This window comes from Lepidochelys kempii, chromosome 2 (assembly GCF_965140265.1).
Source record: "Lepidochelys kempii isolate rLepKem1 chromosome 2, rLepKem1.hap2, whole genome shotgun sequence".
Taxonomy (NCBI): domain Eukaryota; kingdom Metazoa; phylum Chordata; order Testudines; family Cheloniidae; genus Lepidochelys; species Lepidochelys kempii.
Window position 1 is genome coordinate 264,133,470 of NC_133257.1, and position 19,319 is coordinate 264,152,788.

At 43.2% G+C, this 19,319-nt stretch overlaps 1 protein-coding gene across 3 annotated transcripts in view; it reads right to left on the bottom strand.

The window, feature by feature from the left end:
- Positions 1 to 6,898: 6,898 nt before the first annotated feature.
- The window catches only part of SNAP47 (synaptosome associated protein 47), a 35,344-nt gene continuing 22,923 nt past the window's right edge, over positions 6,899 to 19,319 (bottom strand). For all 3 annotated transcript variants that reach the window (XM_073334837.1, XM_073334836.1, XM_073334835.1), the window contains exons 4-5: positions 19,037 to 19,161; positions 6,899 to 9,891 (exon numbers count right to left, since the gene is read on the bottom strand). In XM_073334837.1, the coding sequence (XP_073190938.1) occupies positions 9,745 to 9,891; positions 19,037 to 19,161 (272 nt within the window). In that variant the 3' untranslated portion in view covers positions 6,899 to 9,744. The remainder of the gene's footprint in view (positions 9,892 to 19,036; positions 19,162 to 19,319) is intronic.

The following is a 19,319-nucleotide window of genomic DNA, read 5'->3' on the forward strand; positions in this document are numbered from 1 at the left end:
ATATCTATCTATTTTATATCTATTTTATTCAATATCTTCATAAATGATCTGGAGGATGGTGTGGATTGCACTCTCAGCAAATTTGCGGATGATACTAAACTGGGAGGAGTGGTAGATACGCTGGAGGGGAGGGATAGGATACAGAAGGACCTAGACCAATTGGAAGATTGGGCCAAAAGGAATCTGATGAGGTTCAATAAGGATAAGTGCAGGGTCCTGCACTTAGGACGGAAGAACCCAATGCACAGCTACAGACTAGGGACCGAATGGCTAGGCAGCAGTTCTGCAGAAAAGGACCTAGGGGTGACAGTGGACGAGAAGCTGGATATGAGTCAGCAGTGTGCCCTTGTTGCCAAGAAGGCCAATGGCATTTTGGGATGTATAAGTAGGGGCATAGCGAGCAGATCGAGGGACGTGATCGTTCCCCTCTATTCGACATTGGTGAGGCCTCATCTGGAGTACTGTGTCCAGTTTTGGGCCCCACACTTCAAGAAGGATGTGGATAAATTGGAGAGAGTCCAGCGAAGGGCAACAAAAATGATTAGGGGACTGGAACACATGAGTTATGAGGAGAGGCTGAGGGAGCTGGGATTGTTTAGCCTGCAGAAGAGAAGAATGAGGGGGGATTTGATAGCTGCTTTCAACTACCTGAAAGGGGGTTCCAAAGAGGATGGCTCTAGACTGTTCTCAATGGTAGCAGATGACAGAACGAGGAGTAATGGTCTCAAGTTGCAGTGGGGGAGGTTTAGATTGGATATTAGGAAAAACTTTTTCACTAAGAGGGTGGTGAAACACTGGAATGCGTTACCTAGGGAGGTGGTAGAATCTCCTTCCTTAGAGGTTTTTAAGGTCAGGCTTGACAAAGCCCTGGCTGGGATGATTTAACTGGGAATTGGTCCTGCTTTGAGCAGGGGGTTGGACTAGATGACCTTCTGGGGTCCCTTCCAACCCTGATATTCTATGATTCTATGATTCTATCTATCTATGCAGGAAAATGGAGAATTGAGTTGATGCCCTGGGTAGCACATGGCTATGGCAGAACTTACCACCAATGAACATCCTCTAGCAAGTGGTGAGGATACAGAGCTAGGGGACTCCCAGGCATCCCAATAATTTATTTTCTTTCCTCCTCTCTGTTCTTCTTCCTTTCATTTAGTCTTTGTGTCTGGGGAAGGAGAAACCAGATGAGAAGTGGCATCTAACACATGAGATACCTGATGTGCCAAGGCCATGGGATTGGACTCCATACTTCCAAGAGGAGCCTATGAAGGCTAAGGGTAAGAGACAGTTCTTAGATCTTCTGTGACTCAGAGAGTTCCTTGTTTCCTGTCACAGAGCCACAGTACAGCCTGAGAGATGTAGTTCTTCATTACAGGACAGGGAGGACGGAATGATGGACAAAAGGACAACACCCAGGGTCTGATTCTCATTCACACTAACACCATTTGCCATGAACTGTTAATCCCATGATACACAAACAACTGAACATATTTCAGGGCAGATCTACCCTAGAAGCACTACACTGGCACCGCTGCATAGATGCTGCTGTAGCGCATCTGGTGAAGATCCTCTGTGCTGATCGGCACGCACTCTCCCATCGGCATAATGACTCCACCTCCACAAGAGGCAGAACTTACGCTGGCGGGAGAGCGTCTGGAAGGTGTCAAGTCAGACAATGTGCTGATTACCAAGAAATGAACGAATTAAAACATAGATTCTTAGGGACCACCGTGATCATCTAGTCTGACCTCGGGTATAATAACCTTGGGTATAACACAGGCCAGAGGACTTCCCTGAATTAATTCCGGTTGAGCTGGAGCAGATCTTTTAGGAAAAAACACCCAATCTTGGTTTTAAAATTGCCAGTGATGGAGAATGTGCTGCCGTCCTTGGTAAGTTGTTCCAATGGTTAATTACCCCCCACCTGTTAAAATTTTACACCTTATTTTTAGTCTGAATCTGTCAAACTTCAGCTTTTGAAGTCAGTCAGGAATAACCCAAGAAGAAGATCAAAACTGGCTGGCGCCGAGGTCTGCTGAGTTAGTTGTGGTCCTCTCCAGTCTGGAGACCTAGATTCTAAGCCTGGGGCGCACAGACACACTTTTGGATGAGGGGCAAATTGTGCAGATCGACATTTTCAAACTTGGGTGTACACATTTAGAGACCCATCCAAGGGGGCTGATTTTCAGAGCTGCAGGTCCTCTGAAAACATTATCTGTTGGAACAGATGGTCGATTCTGTGTCACTTCGAGTCTTTCAGCCGTACCTCTTGATTCTGATTCTAGATGTCTGTCTGAGAGAGACTCTAGCTCAACAAAAAGTTATGTGCTACTTCCAAGAATTACTTGGGAAATTCTGAGTTATACTGGAAGTCAGGCTTGAGGATCACAGTGGTCCCTTCTAACCTTAAAACTGACGAGTCTGTGACAAACCAGAACATTTATTCAGACACCTGACTATGAATTTAGATCCCTAGCTTTAGGCACTGCCTGTGAGGATCCACAGGACTTGAACCTGGGCCCGCGGGCCACTGCTGCGTCCCCAACACCACCCAATGGCTCTACTAGTGACCAGAGAGTTGGGAGCCCTAAGGCCTTACTCTCCCCACCCCCAAGGGACCTAACTGGAGGAGTTCCAGGGTCTCTGACTGGGCCGGGTATGTAATTTAAGCCAGGAGACACAGGAAGTTGTCTGTGCAGCAAGGTGGATACTGCCTTACTGCTGCTACAGACCCTGGCATCTGTTATCTGATCCCCAGTCTCATCCCTGGTCATTGACTTCAGCCCTGCCCAGCTCCAGTCCCTCAACCCGGCCACCCTGGTTTCTGACTGCCCCAACCCTAGCCTACAGATCTTTGGCATCCGACTCAGCACTGACCTTCGACTTCAGCTCGTTTCCTGCTCGCCCTGGCTCCTGACCTGCCCATTGGCCTCTGGGTCCTGAACACCATGCTGACCACCAGGCTAGACAAAGCACCTCCATCCGGCCTCCCACAGACCCTAACTCCCCTCAATCTCTCTGTGCCTGGGTTACACCATCTGTAGAAAGGAGACCACGCCTTTGAAAAGGGCTTTGAGATGTGCAGCTGAAAGTTGCTATATTAACTATTATTCATATGGCAGTGCACCTACAAGCCTCAGTCAAGGAGCAGGGCCCCATTATGCTATGCACCATACACACACGAAATACAATGTATATTTGTACATTAAAAAAAAATTACAAGTTTGTGGTTTGGTTTGGTTTTTAACTAGACCTTACAGGGAAGGGGATGGTCATTCCTAAAGCAGCCTAATGGATTCATTTCATAAGGAATATTAGGGCCTGAAAGTTATTTTATTTAACACTGTTCCTTTTTCTGCCTCTGGCACATGGGGAGTTGGCAAGGCTGTAAGCGCTGAACGGAGGTGCCGTAATGGAAGGGAGACCTTGGCATCGCTACCTACCCGCAATTACCTTCCCTGTCTCTATCTGTGACTTCATGGCCGTAAACAACGTTCACCACCATATAAAGCATTAAATTAAAAACACATGCAACATGGAACAAATCAGAACATTTCCGAGTAGGCTTCCCCCCCTGCTCCCCTCAAAACCGTAAGTCAACAGGACTAAAGAATTAATTCTTCACAGACGCTCACACACGAAGCTGATAGACTCTTCGCTGCTCTAGATCAGTCCCTCTCCAATAAACATTCATTTTCTAACACCCCCCACCCCCGGTGCCGCCTTTGGACATGCTTAGGACAGAATGCTCAACTGAGGAACTGAAGGATATTCTCTAACACTTCAGCATTAAAGGTAGAAAAGATGGTCTAGTGGGCAGGGCATTAGAGTAGGCTGCAAAGGGCTGCTGTTCAATTCCTCACTGAGCCTGATCTTTGCCAAGTCACTTGAACTATTACGTGCCGCACTTTGACTTTCTGTAAAGTGGAGATACTGGCTCCCTATCTCACACGGAGTGGTTGGTGAGGATTATACCCATTCATGGTTTCAAGGCCCACAGATACAATGCTCATGTAAGTACAAAGAAAGGTCCTGCCTTAATTGTGTTATGGTAGCATTTACTCAAATGAGATTATTAATTTGTATTACCACTGCTCCTAGGAACCCTTGGTCAAAGACCATTGTGCTAGGAGCTGTACACACACAGAATAAAAAGCCCCAAGGAGCTTACAGACTAAGGATAAGACAAGGGACAAAAGATGGATATAGACAGACAGGGCAGAATAAGGAAACAATGAGACAATATTGAACAGCATGATAAGCAGCGTTCTCTGCACACCACCAACCCAACCATTGTCAAGTTTTTTGGAGGCTCCATTGTACTGGGCACTCCACAGTCCTAAAGTAAGAGATCATGAGTTCTTCTGAGCAGAGACTGCCTGAACAGATGAGACACACAAAGAAAGTATTACTCCATTTTGCAGATGGGCAGCTGAGGCACAGAAGAGAGAGAGAGAGAGAGAGAGAGAGAGCGGGGGGGCAGACAGGGCCATTTTCTGCACCGGTGACTGGTCATAAGCAACTCACCCAAGATCACACGTGCAGTAGGTGACTCACTCAGGAATTAAATCCAGATCACCCATGACCCCAGTCCAATACCTTAACCACAAGGTCAAGCTTCCTCACTCCACCCCACTCCTAGCTGCTGACCTTCTCTGAAGCAATCCAAGCCCTTCCCCACTTTCCCATCAGACTCCAGTGCTTCCTCCCCTTCCCTCAATGTCTCAAGACTGCTTTCTGCCTCAACTCCCTCCTTGAGCTCCTGCTTCCCCACTATGGAAAATGCTCCCTCATCGCAGGGGATACCCCTACATCCTTTCCATTCATTACTCAAACCTCCAAGGTAACATCTTGGTGGTTCAGTGGCCAGCAGATAAGCGGTTACCTGAAAGGTTGCAGGGGGGAGGGGGAAGAGACAGTTCCAGCAGCAGAGCTATGTCCTCTTGTAGGCGCTCAGATACCACAACATGGAGCAGTCACCCCATCAGGAGAGGATACATGTCTAGTATTTAGGTGTCACAGCCATTTGGAAACCAGCCCGCGTAGAGGCTAAGCAGCTGGCTTCAGATTAAGCCACCCAACAGAAACCAGGTTGGACTGTTACACCATTAAGCAAACGCTGCTCCACTTAAAACAGGAGGCAAGTTAGCTGCAGTTTGAACCCAGGCGCTCCTTCCGTCTCCGGCACCCTGACCTCTCACAGTTGCTCTCACACTCCTGTTACCTTGACAAGGCAAACTGGGCTTTGAGAAAGCACCTACCAGCCTTGTTTGTGCTGGGCTTGTGAGCAACGTTACTGCGGTCAAGAGAGCAGTCTGATGGATGAAACCCAGCAGATCATCTGTGTGGAATTGACAGCTTCTGTCCACATTGTTAAGGGAACACTGAAACAACCTTGCTAGAGCAGAGAAACCATGCACCAGGTCCAGACCCACTACTCTGCAGGCCTTGCGAGCTGGGCTAGCCAAGCGCTTGTACTTTACAAACACGAGTGGTTGAACTTCTGATTAGGCCAAATTACAAAATTATTTTTCTCCACCAGGCCGAGGTTTGACATAATCCCCACACAGTGGAAAGCAAGTGATGCTGCTGCCATGTTTTTCTATATTAAAAATGAATCAGGACAGTGATTTCAGCCAGCGTATCTCATAGCCAACGTTACCAGATGCAGCCTTAACAGCTGTGGGCAGACTTACTCCATTTCCTTCTACAGAGAACAACTTGGTGTTCTCAGAGCGTGTAGCCTTGGAGACACAGTGAGCTGTTGTGAAGCTTTAATTAACTCCTTGTGATCCTCAGATTATAAGTGTAAAGTGCTGTGCTTATTACTGTAACATTTCATTGATTCCACAGAAGTAAAATTAGTTTCTACATGAAAGCCACAGGCTGTGGCTATATCCAGAAATCACTCAGTATGCCCAGGAACTTGAAAGCTGACTATTTATGCACCATGCAAGGGTGTAGTGTTCAATGAGTGGTTTAAAAACCCGGCCGAAATAATAGACTCTTTTTTAGACTAGAACCCTTATTGCTAGATTGTTGTTCTCTATTTAGATTAGGGATTTCGGCCCCATCGTGTTTGGCATTGTACACTTAATAAAAAAAAAAAAAAAAGAGTGTCTGGCCCAAATAGCTTACAATTTATACATATAAGGCACAACTTTTTAGAAATAACATTTTAGACTACGTACAAAGGAAATTTCACTGAAGAATAAAAAAAAATACATTTCTTATATGCACTGGCCACTGTATCTTCTGTGACTTTATTCTTCTCGATTTACACTAATTTTTGAAAAAAACAGTATTTATGTCCAACATAAAAGACCTCTCTCAGTGCTGGCAATGATAGAAGCTCAAGTGGCTTTTTTGTTGTTACGGTACCAGAAACTGATCAATTAAAAAAAACCCCGAAAACATGTCAAGTAACTGTTTAAATAATTGAAAATTTGAGTACCAAGGCAGTTCTCTAGCCCATTGTCTAAGAATTCAAGAAGGTTCTGGGCATTACATCCTGGCAGAGCCTGCTTCTGGTACAGAATATTTGTTAGAATATATATAGTGCAGATTTCCCCTCACAAATCCTTTGAATGGTCAGAAAGTGACGGCTGAACTCTGTATGGATTGTGGTTCATTCTCAGGTATTTTTGCTGTTCTTTGGGTAGGAAGGAAGAGACCTGCAGTAAAGTAAAATCCTGAGGGCATCTGAACAAGCTGGAGTGTTGCTTTAGGCATTATTAAAAAAAGGTAGGAACTAGAGATTTCCAAACTGTGGTCTAAAGATAGCTGTGATACACAGAGCACTTGCAGGTGGTCAGCAGAGAGATACAGCACAGATGGAAGGATGGAATTGAAATGTAGAACATGAGAAGAGTGTGACTGACTTTTTTTCCAAATGAGACATGTTTATTGCACTAACGAGACCTAAATGTACCTCAGTTACTTTCCTATGTAAGCAATCACTGTAGTTGCCACAGAGATGTTACGGATTATAAACTGGGTGGGCAGGCCTCCTTGAGACACACACTTAAATAGTGGCCTGCACGACCAAAAAGCACTCAAGAAATCCTGGTACCAACAGAAGAAAAAAATCACTATTTCAAGATATTATTTTAATAAAAGTAAAGAACAAGTTACAGAATCAAAGTGAGTTCCGGGCAGATGGAATTCAGCTAGACAGAAAACGTACAGATCTCAAACTTTTTACTCTTATAATACCAGGGTTTTTTTAGGCATTAACATGTTAGACCAAGGTAAACCAACGCATACAAAAACAGTAGTGAATTAAATGCCATAGCTAAAGCTAAAGCATAGCAATAAGTTATGATAAAAAGAATGGTAAACTCAATCCAGTTAAGTGCAAATGTTATTTGTTTTTGGCAATCGTAGTTTGATTAATTAACATTAGGAATCAATTCTAAATCAGGACCAGGTCCAAATTTCATCACGCCAAAATGTGCATTTTGTGCAAAGTGTATTTCTAAACAAGTTTCATAAAATAAATCATCTTGTAAACATGTTTTCTCATCACATTAAGACAACTGTTACTTGGAATATTTAAAACTAAATCGGATGTGCTTATTTACAGTGAGGTACATACTTTATGTATATATTTCTTACAGCCTAAACATTACTACATTCAAAAACACTGAACAAGACACCAATGCATGCCAGTAACAACTCAGATAGTGAATAAGGGACTTGCCGTGCAAAAATACAAGTCACTCAAAAATTAACCAGCTATTACATTGGAGAGATGTGCACTATATTGTTTTCAAGACTATTATCTCTAGGTCATTTCCCATATACTCCTTCAATTGTAGGCCGTATTACTCTGAAATGGGACAATCCCACGGCAATTATCAGTGCGGTCCCCGGTTCAAAACTTCAGCACTGAAAAAGATTTTATCTGTAAAGTTACATGCTGACAATTCACTATCAGCTTATTATAAAACACTTTGAAATGACAAGGTTACAACAGTTTTCCTTAAAGCAAACTAACTAGAGGGCTGTAGTGGAGAAAATGAAAAGGATAGTGGTAAGCAGAAATGAATCTCCTTCAAGTTCTCTGCTACAGCTACATACAGGCTATCTGGAACCTATTCTAGGCAATGACCTTTATGGTAGGAGAGAAAAGTATACACTAAATCATGTTTAACTGAGATAAATTACATCTAGATTGTGAACTATGCCTAAAATCAATGATAACAAAACAATAATAATATAGTTTAGATACATTTTTTACAGCCACTCCCTTTTTATTTTTGAAAGACAATGAAGTATCCATGTAACACTGGCTTTGACAAGAAGTCTTGTCCGCACACATCCCAGTTATTTAAAAGAAAAATCATGAAAGGGGGAAGGCTGTCCACCATGTTAGTTTCCATTCATACCAAGAGGCACACAAAATATTTAAAGCACTGATCAGGAGACATTCGATCCATAGGTCTGCAGAAGAGCTACCAGGCTTTATGTGGTCCCCATGCAGCTCTGATGAAGTCCGTATCTGATCAGTGCGAAGGGAACACCAATCACAAGTGTATTCCTTGGAAAATGAAGAAATGCTAAGCAATTTATGGACCTGAGCCTCCCAGCATCCAAGAAGGGTTATAGAAATGATATCTGTCATACCATGGAGAATCTGTGCCAAGCCATCATCAGATTTCTGAAGAGCTAAAACCTTATAAGGACTTCAGCCAACCAGAAAGCATCTTATTCCAAAAATGCCTTTATACATAAGCGAGGGTCTTTATGTACACAAGGTACTCCATGTGCTTTCAGAACAGACTTGTGTGCTTCAGGCAATCCTACCAAATCATCTCATTGATAGTATAGTGAACAATCAATCAATTAAGTCTGTACTTTTATTTCTACCACTGGTCATTCCGTATAAAAGACAAAGCAGCTGCAATTGAACATCAAAGGACCAAGAATTCCCTTTTGGAAAATGAAAGTCTCCGCTTTGCTTCGACACTTATTTTCAGTAAGCTACTTAAGTAGCAGGAGACAGCCTGTGGCAACACTCAACTGCACTCCTCACCAAGTGCAAATCACTAATTCACAGACACGTCCTCTGTCTCCACTTGCTTGCCAAAGATTTCATAACTAAAAGCTGTGGCAAGCTCTTGTATTACTAAGCCTTCATTACATAAAACCTTTACTAGTACACTGTGCTAGGAATCTTAAAACTACATTTGTACAATAAAGTGAACAAAGTTCTTCTATTGTTGACAATTAGGTTTGTTCACTCAATCACTAATTCGTAAAATTCAGCCTGGTGCTTAGTGTGAATTGGTCAACTTCTACTCTATCTCTATTTTTGGAAAGAACTTGCAAGAACTTTGGAGTGTAATTATCGGTATAAAGACACATAATTCACTGCCCCCTCATCTTCACTTATTTATTACAAAAACGTTACTTTTCAAAAGCAGTAACTTAGCATGTGGCATGGACATCAACTCAGATGAAGTCACAGTATTTTATGTTTAAGGATCTTCTGTAGCAGGGATTTCACAGTCATTGTTTCTCTACAATTAACAGTTTAGGCATTTAAAATGCCTTTAAAAGTTATCCCAGTCTGAAAATGTTTTCACATTCCTTCTCTCCTACTCCCTGCCAAAGTTCCACAGCGACATTCAAGACAATATTAGAGATGGCTCCTGTACAATCAGAAAGTCTATAAATAGTCTGTTAAAGAAACAATTGCACAATCTCTCCCGTTACCATCCTCGCTGGCTCATATGGGTGCTACGTTAGCTTCTTCATTCTGCGGTTCTGCTTGTCAATATTCAAAGTCGTCCGGTCTACAGAGGTGGTGATGACGTCAAGAACTTCGTCCTGTCTCTCCAGTTCTGCGTCTGTTTCTAAGGCGAGGCTCTTAAGCTTCTTCAGTATCTGTCAGAAGAAGAGATCAAGAACTTTTGGTGAATGATCTGGACAGACTTTTCAGTTATCTTCAGATGTGAAGAGCAATTGTAATATGTCAGTTTTAAATAATCAGGTCCTACCTCCATATGTCCAGCAAAATGATAGGGCTAAGATTTCCATCATTTAATATTACAGTGCCCCAAAGCAGGCTAAGTGACTTATGGGGCAAGCAGAGATAATCGGTCCTGATAATCTAATTTTAGACATGATGCAAGTGTGGCTAGAACAAAAGAAAGGACGGAGCGAGTAAGAGTGAGGGTTAGAGCAATAAGGTTACCCGGTTTCTCAGTTTAGGAATTTGTGCTTCTTGCTGCCTCAGTTATAACTGACTCACTACTTGTGAGCACTACGAAAGTAGAGAGTCTGCAGGAACAATTTGAATGAAGATTGGTAGTGGCTTGACAGATCAGCAGTGAGAAGACATTCCACTTGTGCAGAAGGTCCTAAGGCGGCTGCATGAGAAGCGGACAAAGAGGGCACTGAAATGGGAATAGTCAGAGGAGTGAGAGAGGGATCACACAATGAAAGACTGCATTGAATACTTGGGCAAGAGTAGAGTTGAATAGGTCTTAGAAGGTAAAGGGACCAGTTATTTATGCATGATGTGGTGAAGAAGGGGGACATGCAGGGATCTGAAGGGGAAGGAGGGTAACATGGTCAGAAGCAGTGGAGCAGGATCATATTAGACAGATGGGAAGGGAAGAATGGGGGTGTCAGGGATGTAAAAGAGACTACTTTGGGGTCATCAAGATGGGAAACAACAGATACACTGACTGCTACACTATTTCAGACTACAAGCAAGAGGCCCACACAAGCGTTATATTACAAATAAACCAGTTAAGTTAACACTAAACTTAGCAAATTACCACTCCCACATGTAACCATAAGCAAACACCCAGAGAGACTGCAAGGTAACTCCCAGTGATCCTGTTCTATGTAGTGTTTGGAAAAGCCACTGAGGTGAGTGTGAAAAAAACAAATCAACACAAATTTAAGGCCAGGAAGGTCCATTAAGATCATCTACAATGACCCAGTAGGCCTTTACCAGCTCTAATTTCTGTGATCACGTATGGCTGAAATCCAAATGGTGAAAAAGAAAACTAAACTTCCTTGCAATCCCTTGGTGTACTATCCTGGATCTTCTGTTGCAGTATGCTCAGATGAGAATTAAATCTGTGCCTCTTGTTCACTCCCCTGGATGCTCCCTTTACAAGCCTCCTTCATCAACTCATTAGTATGAACCAAAGCCACCTGTCCAGCCCGGCTGATTTTCTGACAAGACTCAGCTACCTTTCCTAACAGATGTATAAAGGGCGGGATTTGGAAAACCTGCTTCATATCACGGGGATGGAGAACTGCGCTTCTCAGTTCCCCTCTACTAGACAGTGGTTCCTTCTGCTGCCATGATGGCCATACACATCCTGATACTGTGTGTAACAACAGAACATCACTACCCTCCTTGGCTATAACAGGTGGTTTATTCACTCCATCATAACGGAATCTGTGGAAAGACCATTCTCTTCTATTTAGGTCCTTTTACTCTGCTTATCGCCATGACATGGTGAGCACCTAGACAAGACATTCCTGTTTATGATTCTGCTGTTGATCCTTGTTTGACACAGTGTTAATTACTAAAGGATAAAACATGCCCACGTGGTTCTGTAGGAACAAGAATAGTGAAGAGGATGACAGTTGTTCTATTTTCTCTTCTAATACCTTGCATCACTTTTATCTAGGGATCTCATAGCTCTTTACAAATATTAATTCATTTAACCCTCTCAACATCTTCAGGGAGATATTGTAGGTAAAGGACATGGAGGTCACTTCACCCACATCTTGGATCAAATGCAGCAGCTGTCTAGCAGTGTGCAGCTACACTACACATCAGTTTGGAACAGGAAATGAGGATTACCATATCCAGTTGGAACTGGAGAAGAAATTTATAGACATAATTTAATGACTCAAATTGGAGATCAGCTAGGGCACTGGGGTTTTATAGATCACTCTTCGTAAATCACAAGTAGGCAGAAACTTAGTTTTATATCTGATTGGAAAGATGGCCTCTCCAGCAGCACAGTGCCTCCCAACTCCATGTTGGGGCACTGGTTTACTGCAAAATCAGGTGGGGGAATTCCTCTATTGACTCACCACCACTTTCTGCAGCAACCAGGCATTCAAACAAAGATTCTTATTAATTTGCTACGCATCAGTGAGCTCAAGTATTGGCCTGGCCTGACCCAGTTGTGCTGTGATCTCAATGGATTTCACAAGCTAAAGGCAATAGGGCTGCCGGTATGCCAAGTAGAGGCTCAAACACATTTACAGATTAACAGGAGGTGGCACAAGAGACGCCAGAAAGGAAAGAGGCACTTTCCACTCCCCAAACAGAGACACCAGTAAAATTTACAAAATAGAATTGTGCAAAAGCAAACAGGTCTATTATAACATCTGACCTATTATTAGTTTTGAACCCGATTAATTTTGATGTGCTCTAGATTAATTCAAATGTGCTTAAAATTTAAAATACCCAAGAAAGAATAATAGTTTCAAACAGAAGGCTTTTAAAATATGAATGCAACTAAAATGGACATTCAGACAGCTACAGTACTCTGTTCATTTTACTTGCCCATCAGGGTCTGATTTGAAGATAAGGTGCTGATGTGGTTCCTGGTACAAACAAACAAACAAACAAACAAAAAAACTTGCAAGTGGCTCATTTTCATCCACTAATTTTCTTTGTCGGCGTACTGCGAGTCTGGTAACAATTTGCTTAACCCTTTGCCTGGTAGCCGCACTGCACATTCAAGTTGTGTGTGGGTGTCGTTTTCTTCGAAAGGTGGTCGGACATAGTTAAAATGCTGTAGCTAATACTGCCCACATAAAGACGGTTGGAAAGATTACTAGAGTCAGTAGTCTGGCCAAACCTTAAAAATGGTTGCTATTTTTGTAGAGCAAAACAATGACAAGATGTCTAGTCATCAATGCACAAATTCTGCCAACCACGAAAAGATCTGATGCCTTCTGTGCCAAACCCTAATTTGGGCAGTGAATCAAGAGATGAAATCCCTCCTTTCTATTTACAACATGCCACTACACATCAGAGGCAATACTAAGGACTGAAGTTATAAGACGTCTTTCCTGGCCACTTGCATTCAGAACTGATCAATAAGATCAGTGGCCTCACAAGCAGTCTCCTGCCTTTCCAGCTCCAGCAGTAAGAGGAAGCCAATGGCTACAACTCAGAAAAACTGGTTCAACTCCCAACCCAGTTACAGATTTCCTGTTGGGGACTTTGGGAAAGTCACTTAATCTATCTGCACCTTAGTTCCCCAATTGTAAAGTGAGGATAATAAGGACTTCACTTTCCCCAACTTTTATTTATTTATACTGTAAAGTTTTCATGACAGAACTGTCCCATTCTGTGGCTCTGTATAGCACCTAGCATAACTATATTATTCATTTGTATTATGGCAGCACATGCAGCCCGAGCCCTATTGTGGCAGGCACTATACAAACATAAAGAGTGTTCCTGTCCCAAATTGCTTACAACAGGACCCTGATCTTGGTTCAGGCCCTGTATTTGTAATTCAAATATCATCACCACAGTTTTGGTAACCTGATGTGAAGAAAGGCATGAGACAAATTTGGTCAAACACTGCATACAGGTATCCACCAGTAAAAATGAGCAAAACGCAGAAAGCGGCAAGTGTGTAAGACAAAAGCTGGCTGCTCTGATTTTGGCTTCCCTGAATTCCTCAAGGAGTCCACTCCACAGGCTCTGTGCCAAAGAGGGGTGAGGCCTGACATCAAGGGAAGGATCTGTTTTGTGTAAATGCATGTGCCCCTGATCCAGCAATGGCCCCTACATTCAGTTCCTGCTCAGATAAATCTGAATCCTGGCATGTCTAAACTACATCTCTGGGAAGAGAAAGGCTATAGTATGTGGCTTGCCATAATACAGAGGTTCATAAGGCTGCTGTTATGGGGATCATGTGCACCCATTTGGGGCAGAAGTGGAATGGGGCCCCTGACACGTGCGTGTAGCTGCACACAGTACGTACATCATCGGGCACAAGTCACACGTGCACTCAAGCAGTGTACACATACAGCCAGTGGTTCAGACCTCACAAATCCTCTTCTGCGGCCTCCAGGGTGTCAGTGGGGTGCATCCTATGGCACAAAACTTCTGAGCACAGGACAGAAATTAAACAAATGATTGCTAGAACAGGTATATTCGATAGCACAGCAGGTGCATTCTGTCTGGAACTGTGACAGCAATCAAGAGATCAGTTTTACAGGATTCGCTGTACTGGTTAATTGTTTCATCAAGCTTTAAGGCATGGATAAGTTACAAATAGAGCTATTCCAGCACTCTGATGCTGTTGATGAATGGTCCCACAACTAAGCACTACTTCTTTGACCTCATAACTGTTAGGTTTTCCCAAGATGAAGTGTGAATGCAAGACAAAGGTAAATAAATGCAGAGAAAAGTATCAGAGTGAAATGACTAAACTAAACTAGAACAATCATATGACCAAAGAGGCACTGAGAAGCCACTGGAAAGATACACAATGAAATCCATGGATTTTTCACAATTGCTATGGAAATTAATTTCTTCAGATAGTATCATCTGCTATATCGGATATGCAAACTGCAGATGTAGTAAACATAAGGGTAATAGCTCGTTGGCAGGAAAGGTTTAACAGAGCGGAAATTAGAAAGCACTGAATTTATTTTGCCAAGCCAAATCTAGTGAACAAAATCCTACTCCCCCTCCTCAACCACAACCCTTAAGTTAATGTTATCATATCCCTTCCCACACCCAATGACATGATGTCAGCCATGGTCAGCCGGTAGACAGCGACTCAGCCACAGACCACAGGAACTCAGTAGACTTCTTTCTGCAAATCTATAGCCCAGCTAATGGAACGCTGCCCACACAACCACAAAATGCTGTGTTTTAAACACAAACACCTCAATGGTGAAGTCCTGGCAAGTTCTTTCACGCAAGTACCCAATCACAATTCCAGACTATTGAGGGCTTCCGGCTCTAATGAAAGGTACTTAATATTCAGTTTGTTGAGCTGCTGCTACAAATGCGAGTAGCTTTGTGAAAGAACTTCAGCTACGAATGTTTCTCCCCAGGCCTACCCTTTAGCTCAGATATTTCCCTGTCTGTTAATTATCTATTCCCCTCACATCTCTCCGACCCTAAGATGGTCTGTTGGTCTTACCCATTCCACAAAGAGCTCTACAAAGCCCTCCACAGTCCCTACCAGTTCCAGTCCAGAACTAAGGATATTCCAAAAATAATGAGCATAATCAATTTTCAAGAGGGAAACTGTTCAGAAAATATGGTTACTCAGCACACGAGGGTCAGAATACCATAAAGTAATTTTCAAAATGGTGGCCACCACAGTTACAATACTACCCTATACACAGTAACGTTTTGCACGTCGTGCTTGTTTCACCCTTAATTCTCGACATGCTTGACAAAGGATCAACTGTCATTCTTCTCATTTTACAGAGGGGGAAGCAGAGCCACAATGAGTGAAGTCACTTGCTCAAAGTCTCCCGACTCCCAGTCCTACATCCTATTGACTAGTCATTGCTGTCTCCCAATAATAAACTGGAGTATAGGGCAAATCTAATGGAAATATTCAGGGCATTGAGAAGTTTGCCAGATACCTACATGCCAGAAGCAGATATACGATGCTCTGATTGCCTGCTCCATGACTGCAAGGTCCAGGAGCAGCACTCTGAAACACCAACCACTCTCAACAATAGTTGGAAGGGTTTGTATTGGATCTCCATGAAGGTGCTGCTCTTGGACCCTAGTATAAAGTTCACCTCACAGAAATAGATATACCTTGTATACCTGCCTTTAGTAGTAGGCGTCTGCCCCTTCAAGTACTCCAAGGTTCTCTTTTTCCACATCCTCAAGCCTCCTTCCCTTCTAATCTATCCCACCACGTTCCTTCTCAACAGGGAAGAAGGATGAGGTTTGCATAGATTCTCAGTCAAGCTGTCAGACTCTGTTCCAAAGCTCTGGAGTAGACAGCAGATATGGTGCATGGAGAACTTCTGGGAGCAGCAGCACTGAAGGTGAGGTCCTCAATGCAGACAAGACAAATGCATGTGGCTCCTCTTCAGCATGAGCTGCTGGGGGCAGGAGCAGTCAGGATCACGACTTAGTAAGGAACAGCCTAAACTCACCACTCATAACTGCAGAGTGCCATAATAGTTTCCAGGCACTGAAGTAGGCTGTGTATTTGTCATGAACTGGCCCTGGAATAAGGAATTCCTCAACAGCCCCTTCTAAGAGGTACTGCAAAATATGTAGGCATCTTCAACAGCCCTCACAGCTCATGGTCAACAGCCCTTCCTTTAACATTTTGGCTTTTATGCTCTTTCGGTTACAACTGCAAAGTCTAGTTCGGAAGTTGTATCGCTGACAGGTTAAGAGATAAACAAGGAACCCAGCTGAATGCATAAGAGTTGCACAACTGCATGCTAGGTTGAATTGTAGAGAGGCAATAGCTGCACTTATAAATTTCAGACTTTGCTTTTCGTAAGCCCTTAAAGTCCTCAAAAAAGGTCAACTCCACTTCAGTTACTGCACGTTTTGTCAGAAAGTTAAATGATTTGCATACTGATTTTGGGGGGTGTCACGGCATCCACTCATTGTGAACGGTGCCTCTTGCTATCCGTCCTGGAGATTAGCAAGGCCAGCTTGTGCTCTCCCTCCAGTGTTGTCTTCTCCCATCTGGTCTCATTCTACTGCCTCGCTGACTTGGCTCTGCAGCTTCCTTGCTGTGGCTTATCCCTCTGGCCAAGTCACTGAAATCCTCCCCTGCTGGGGAATTCATAGTTTTTCAAGACCTGCTGTCTGGCTAGTGCCTCCAACGCCCTGGCCACTCCTCAGGGGCTAGTAGGGGAACCCAGGCCCACCCTGTACACTGGGTTCCAGCCCAGAAACCCTATAACAAGCAGCCACAGTCCCTTACAGTCCTACCTCTTGCTACTGTTTTCCTGGGCTTCTTCCTACATATCTGGCTTTCCTCTTCTCTGGGTTTGCCAGACTCCAACTCCCTCCACTCAAGGAGTGACTGCAGCCTTTCCCAGCAGAACCAGCCCCAGACTGCAGCCAGCTACCTGGCTTTATACAAGGCCTGCCTATTCCAGCACAGGTGAGCCTGTTTCTAATTAGTTGCCTCCAGCCTAAAGCTCCCCTGCTTGCAGCCTAATTAGCTGATTGGGCCCACCTGGCCCAATCCAGCTCTTGCTGGGCTAGTATAGCACGCCCTATCCCAGGGGGACAATACTGCATGGTCATAATTTACATTTCCCCCTTTTCCCTCACCTTCTCTCAAAAGCAGACCATCCTAGAAACTTCAATTGAGTTTAACGCACAAGGTCGTTGTGAAATCTAGTTTACAAGACCCATTTTTTGTCCAAAGAGGCATATTATGGAATTTATCCTTGGGTGAGGGAAGGAAGTGGGGTGCAATGATTTTTCAAGTGTTATTCTGGGTACCTCAATTATTGGGGGCACAACCTGAGGCAACTTACAGGGACCAGATTTTCGGAAAGTAGGTGCTCAGTATTTTCTGAAAAATCAGGCCACTTCCAGGTCTCTCAATTTGGGTACTTGAAAATGAGGTCTCCAAAATCAGACACTTTGGAAAATCTTGGCTGGGTGTATTAGGAATATCAGAATGGCCCCTTGGGGCCAAAGGGGCTCTGGTGAACTTTGAAATGATTAGTGGGACTTCCTTAGGTTTTTGTTTTGTTTTATTTAAAATCTCTAGTCTGTTTCCCTGCAAAGACCACCTTTCAAATGTCTGGGTTTCTGTTAAGTCTAACCTTACTTCTGACATCCGTGGGTTTCTAGTAGTGATTTTTGTTAACTATAATGTTTTTTTGCAAGGTTTTCATTTTTAGTCATCCTTAAAATTACTGCTGTGTACTTGCAAACTCAGATCCAATTTAATTAAAAAGGGGGGTTGTGTCTGGAATTACGTGAGAGAGGGAGAACAAACGACAGGCTGAAGCAGAATAAGTGGCTATTTTACACAATGTGATCAAGAAACCACAAAAGCATCATTCAAGTGAGAGACAGGAAAAGGACAATGCCAGGAACACCCCCAAGATATTCTTTAAGAAATACTTTGAAGGGGCACAATCGGTTTGAAAGTCACACCTGTCTAAAAATGTTGTGTTCATTACAGAAACAAGTAACACTTAAGTTAGTGAAAATATGTTCCTTTGCTTTTCCAGCTTGTTTACTTTGCGTACTTGACAGCACTCTGTGTATGCTCAGTCTCTGCTGCTGAAAAGGCTTCAACAATCATGACAGGAGAAAAATGTTTTATGTTTGTTTGTTTTTTAAGGAATTTAAAAGAAATTCAGGACCTAATATTTTAAGGAAGCTGTAGATGACCAGAATTTTTTATAAGTTAGCCTTTTTACTGCAACCTTGTCCCTGCCCACACATTCATCTGTCCAATCCACCTGTTGGATCTTGTATCTAAACTAGACTGCAAGCTCTTGGGGGTAGGGACTCTTTCTACTATATGTCTTTACCACACACAGCACAATGGCTCCCCCAGATGTTACTGCAATACAAATAAATGATCGTTCAAAAAAATTCAAGTTGATGGTGTCTATTTAAAGAGCTCTAAATCAGGGAACGAGAAAGTACAAATGGGCATAATGTGACCTGGAAAATCAGTATTGAAACATTTAATTTTCTGTGTAGAATGGAGGTGGCACGAGTGTGCAACTTTTCAATGTATCAAAATCCCAGAGTTATTTTCACCGTGATGACAAATCCCCGATTTCTCAGCAAAATAAAACAAGGCAAAAACACCCCCCAAAACCAACAAAAGGTGGGTGGATAAGCACACTGAGGGGTTCTCATTGGTTGGATTATTTTTTATGTCCATCCAGTGTTCCAGAGAAAGGGGAGATAAGACAACCTTGGCTATAGTAAATGAAGAGTTCTGTGTATAAGACCCTGCTCCTCTTCACAGTGTTTATGTTTTGGGGGAGGGCACAACGAAAGGGCTTTGGTATATGCTGCTTTAACCTGGGCTCATCTTGATAGTACCTGTTTAAGTTCTTGAGTTTCTGACTCAGACACGATTTGTTTTTGCTTTTGCAGCTGAGCCTGTCCGCCTCCGCCTCCTCCTGATGAGGATCCAGGTTGCGCCACGCTTACTATGTGTCCGGTGGCTGTAAAGAGAAATTCAGACAGTCATTCAGTGACATCTGCTGGAACAGGTGGGGAATGCAGGAGGTAAGATCAACTTAAGTGCTTTATGCTTTGCACGGTGGAGGCTTCTGTTGGGGTGCAACAGGAACTCAAATGAGAATCATCACATTTAATGATA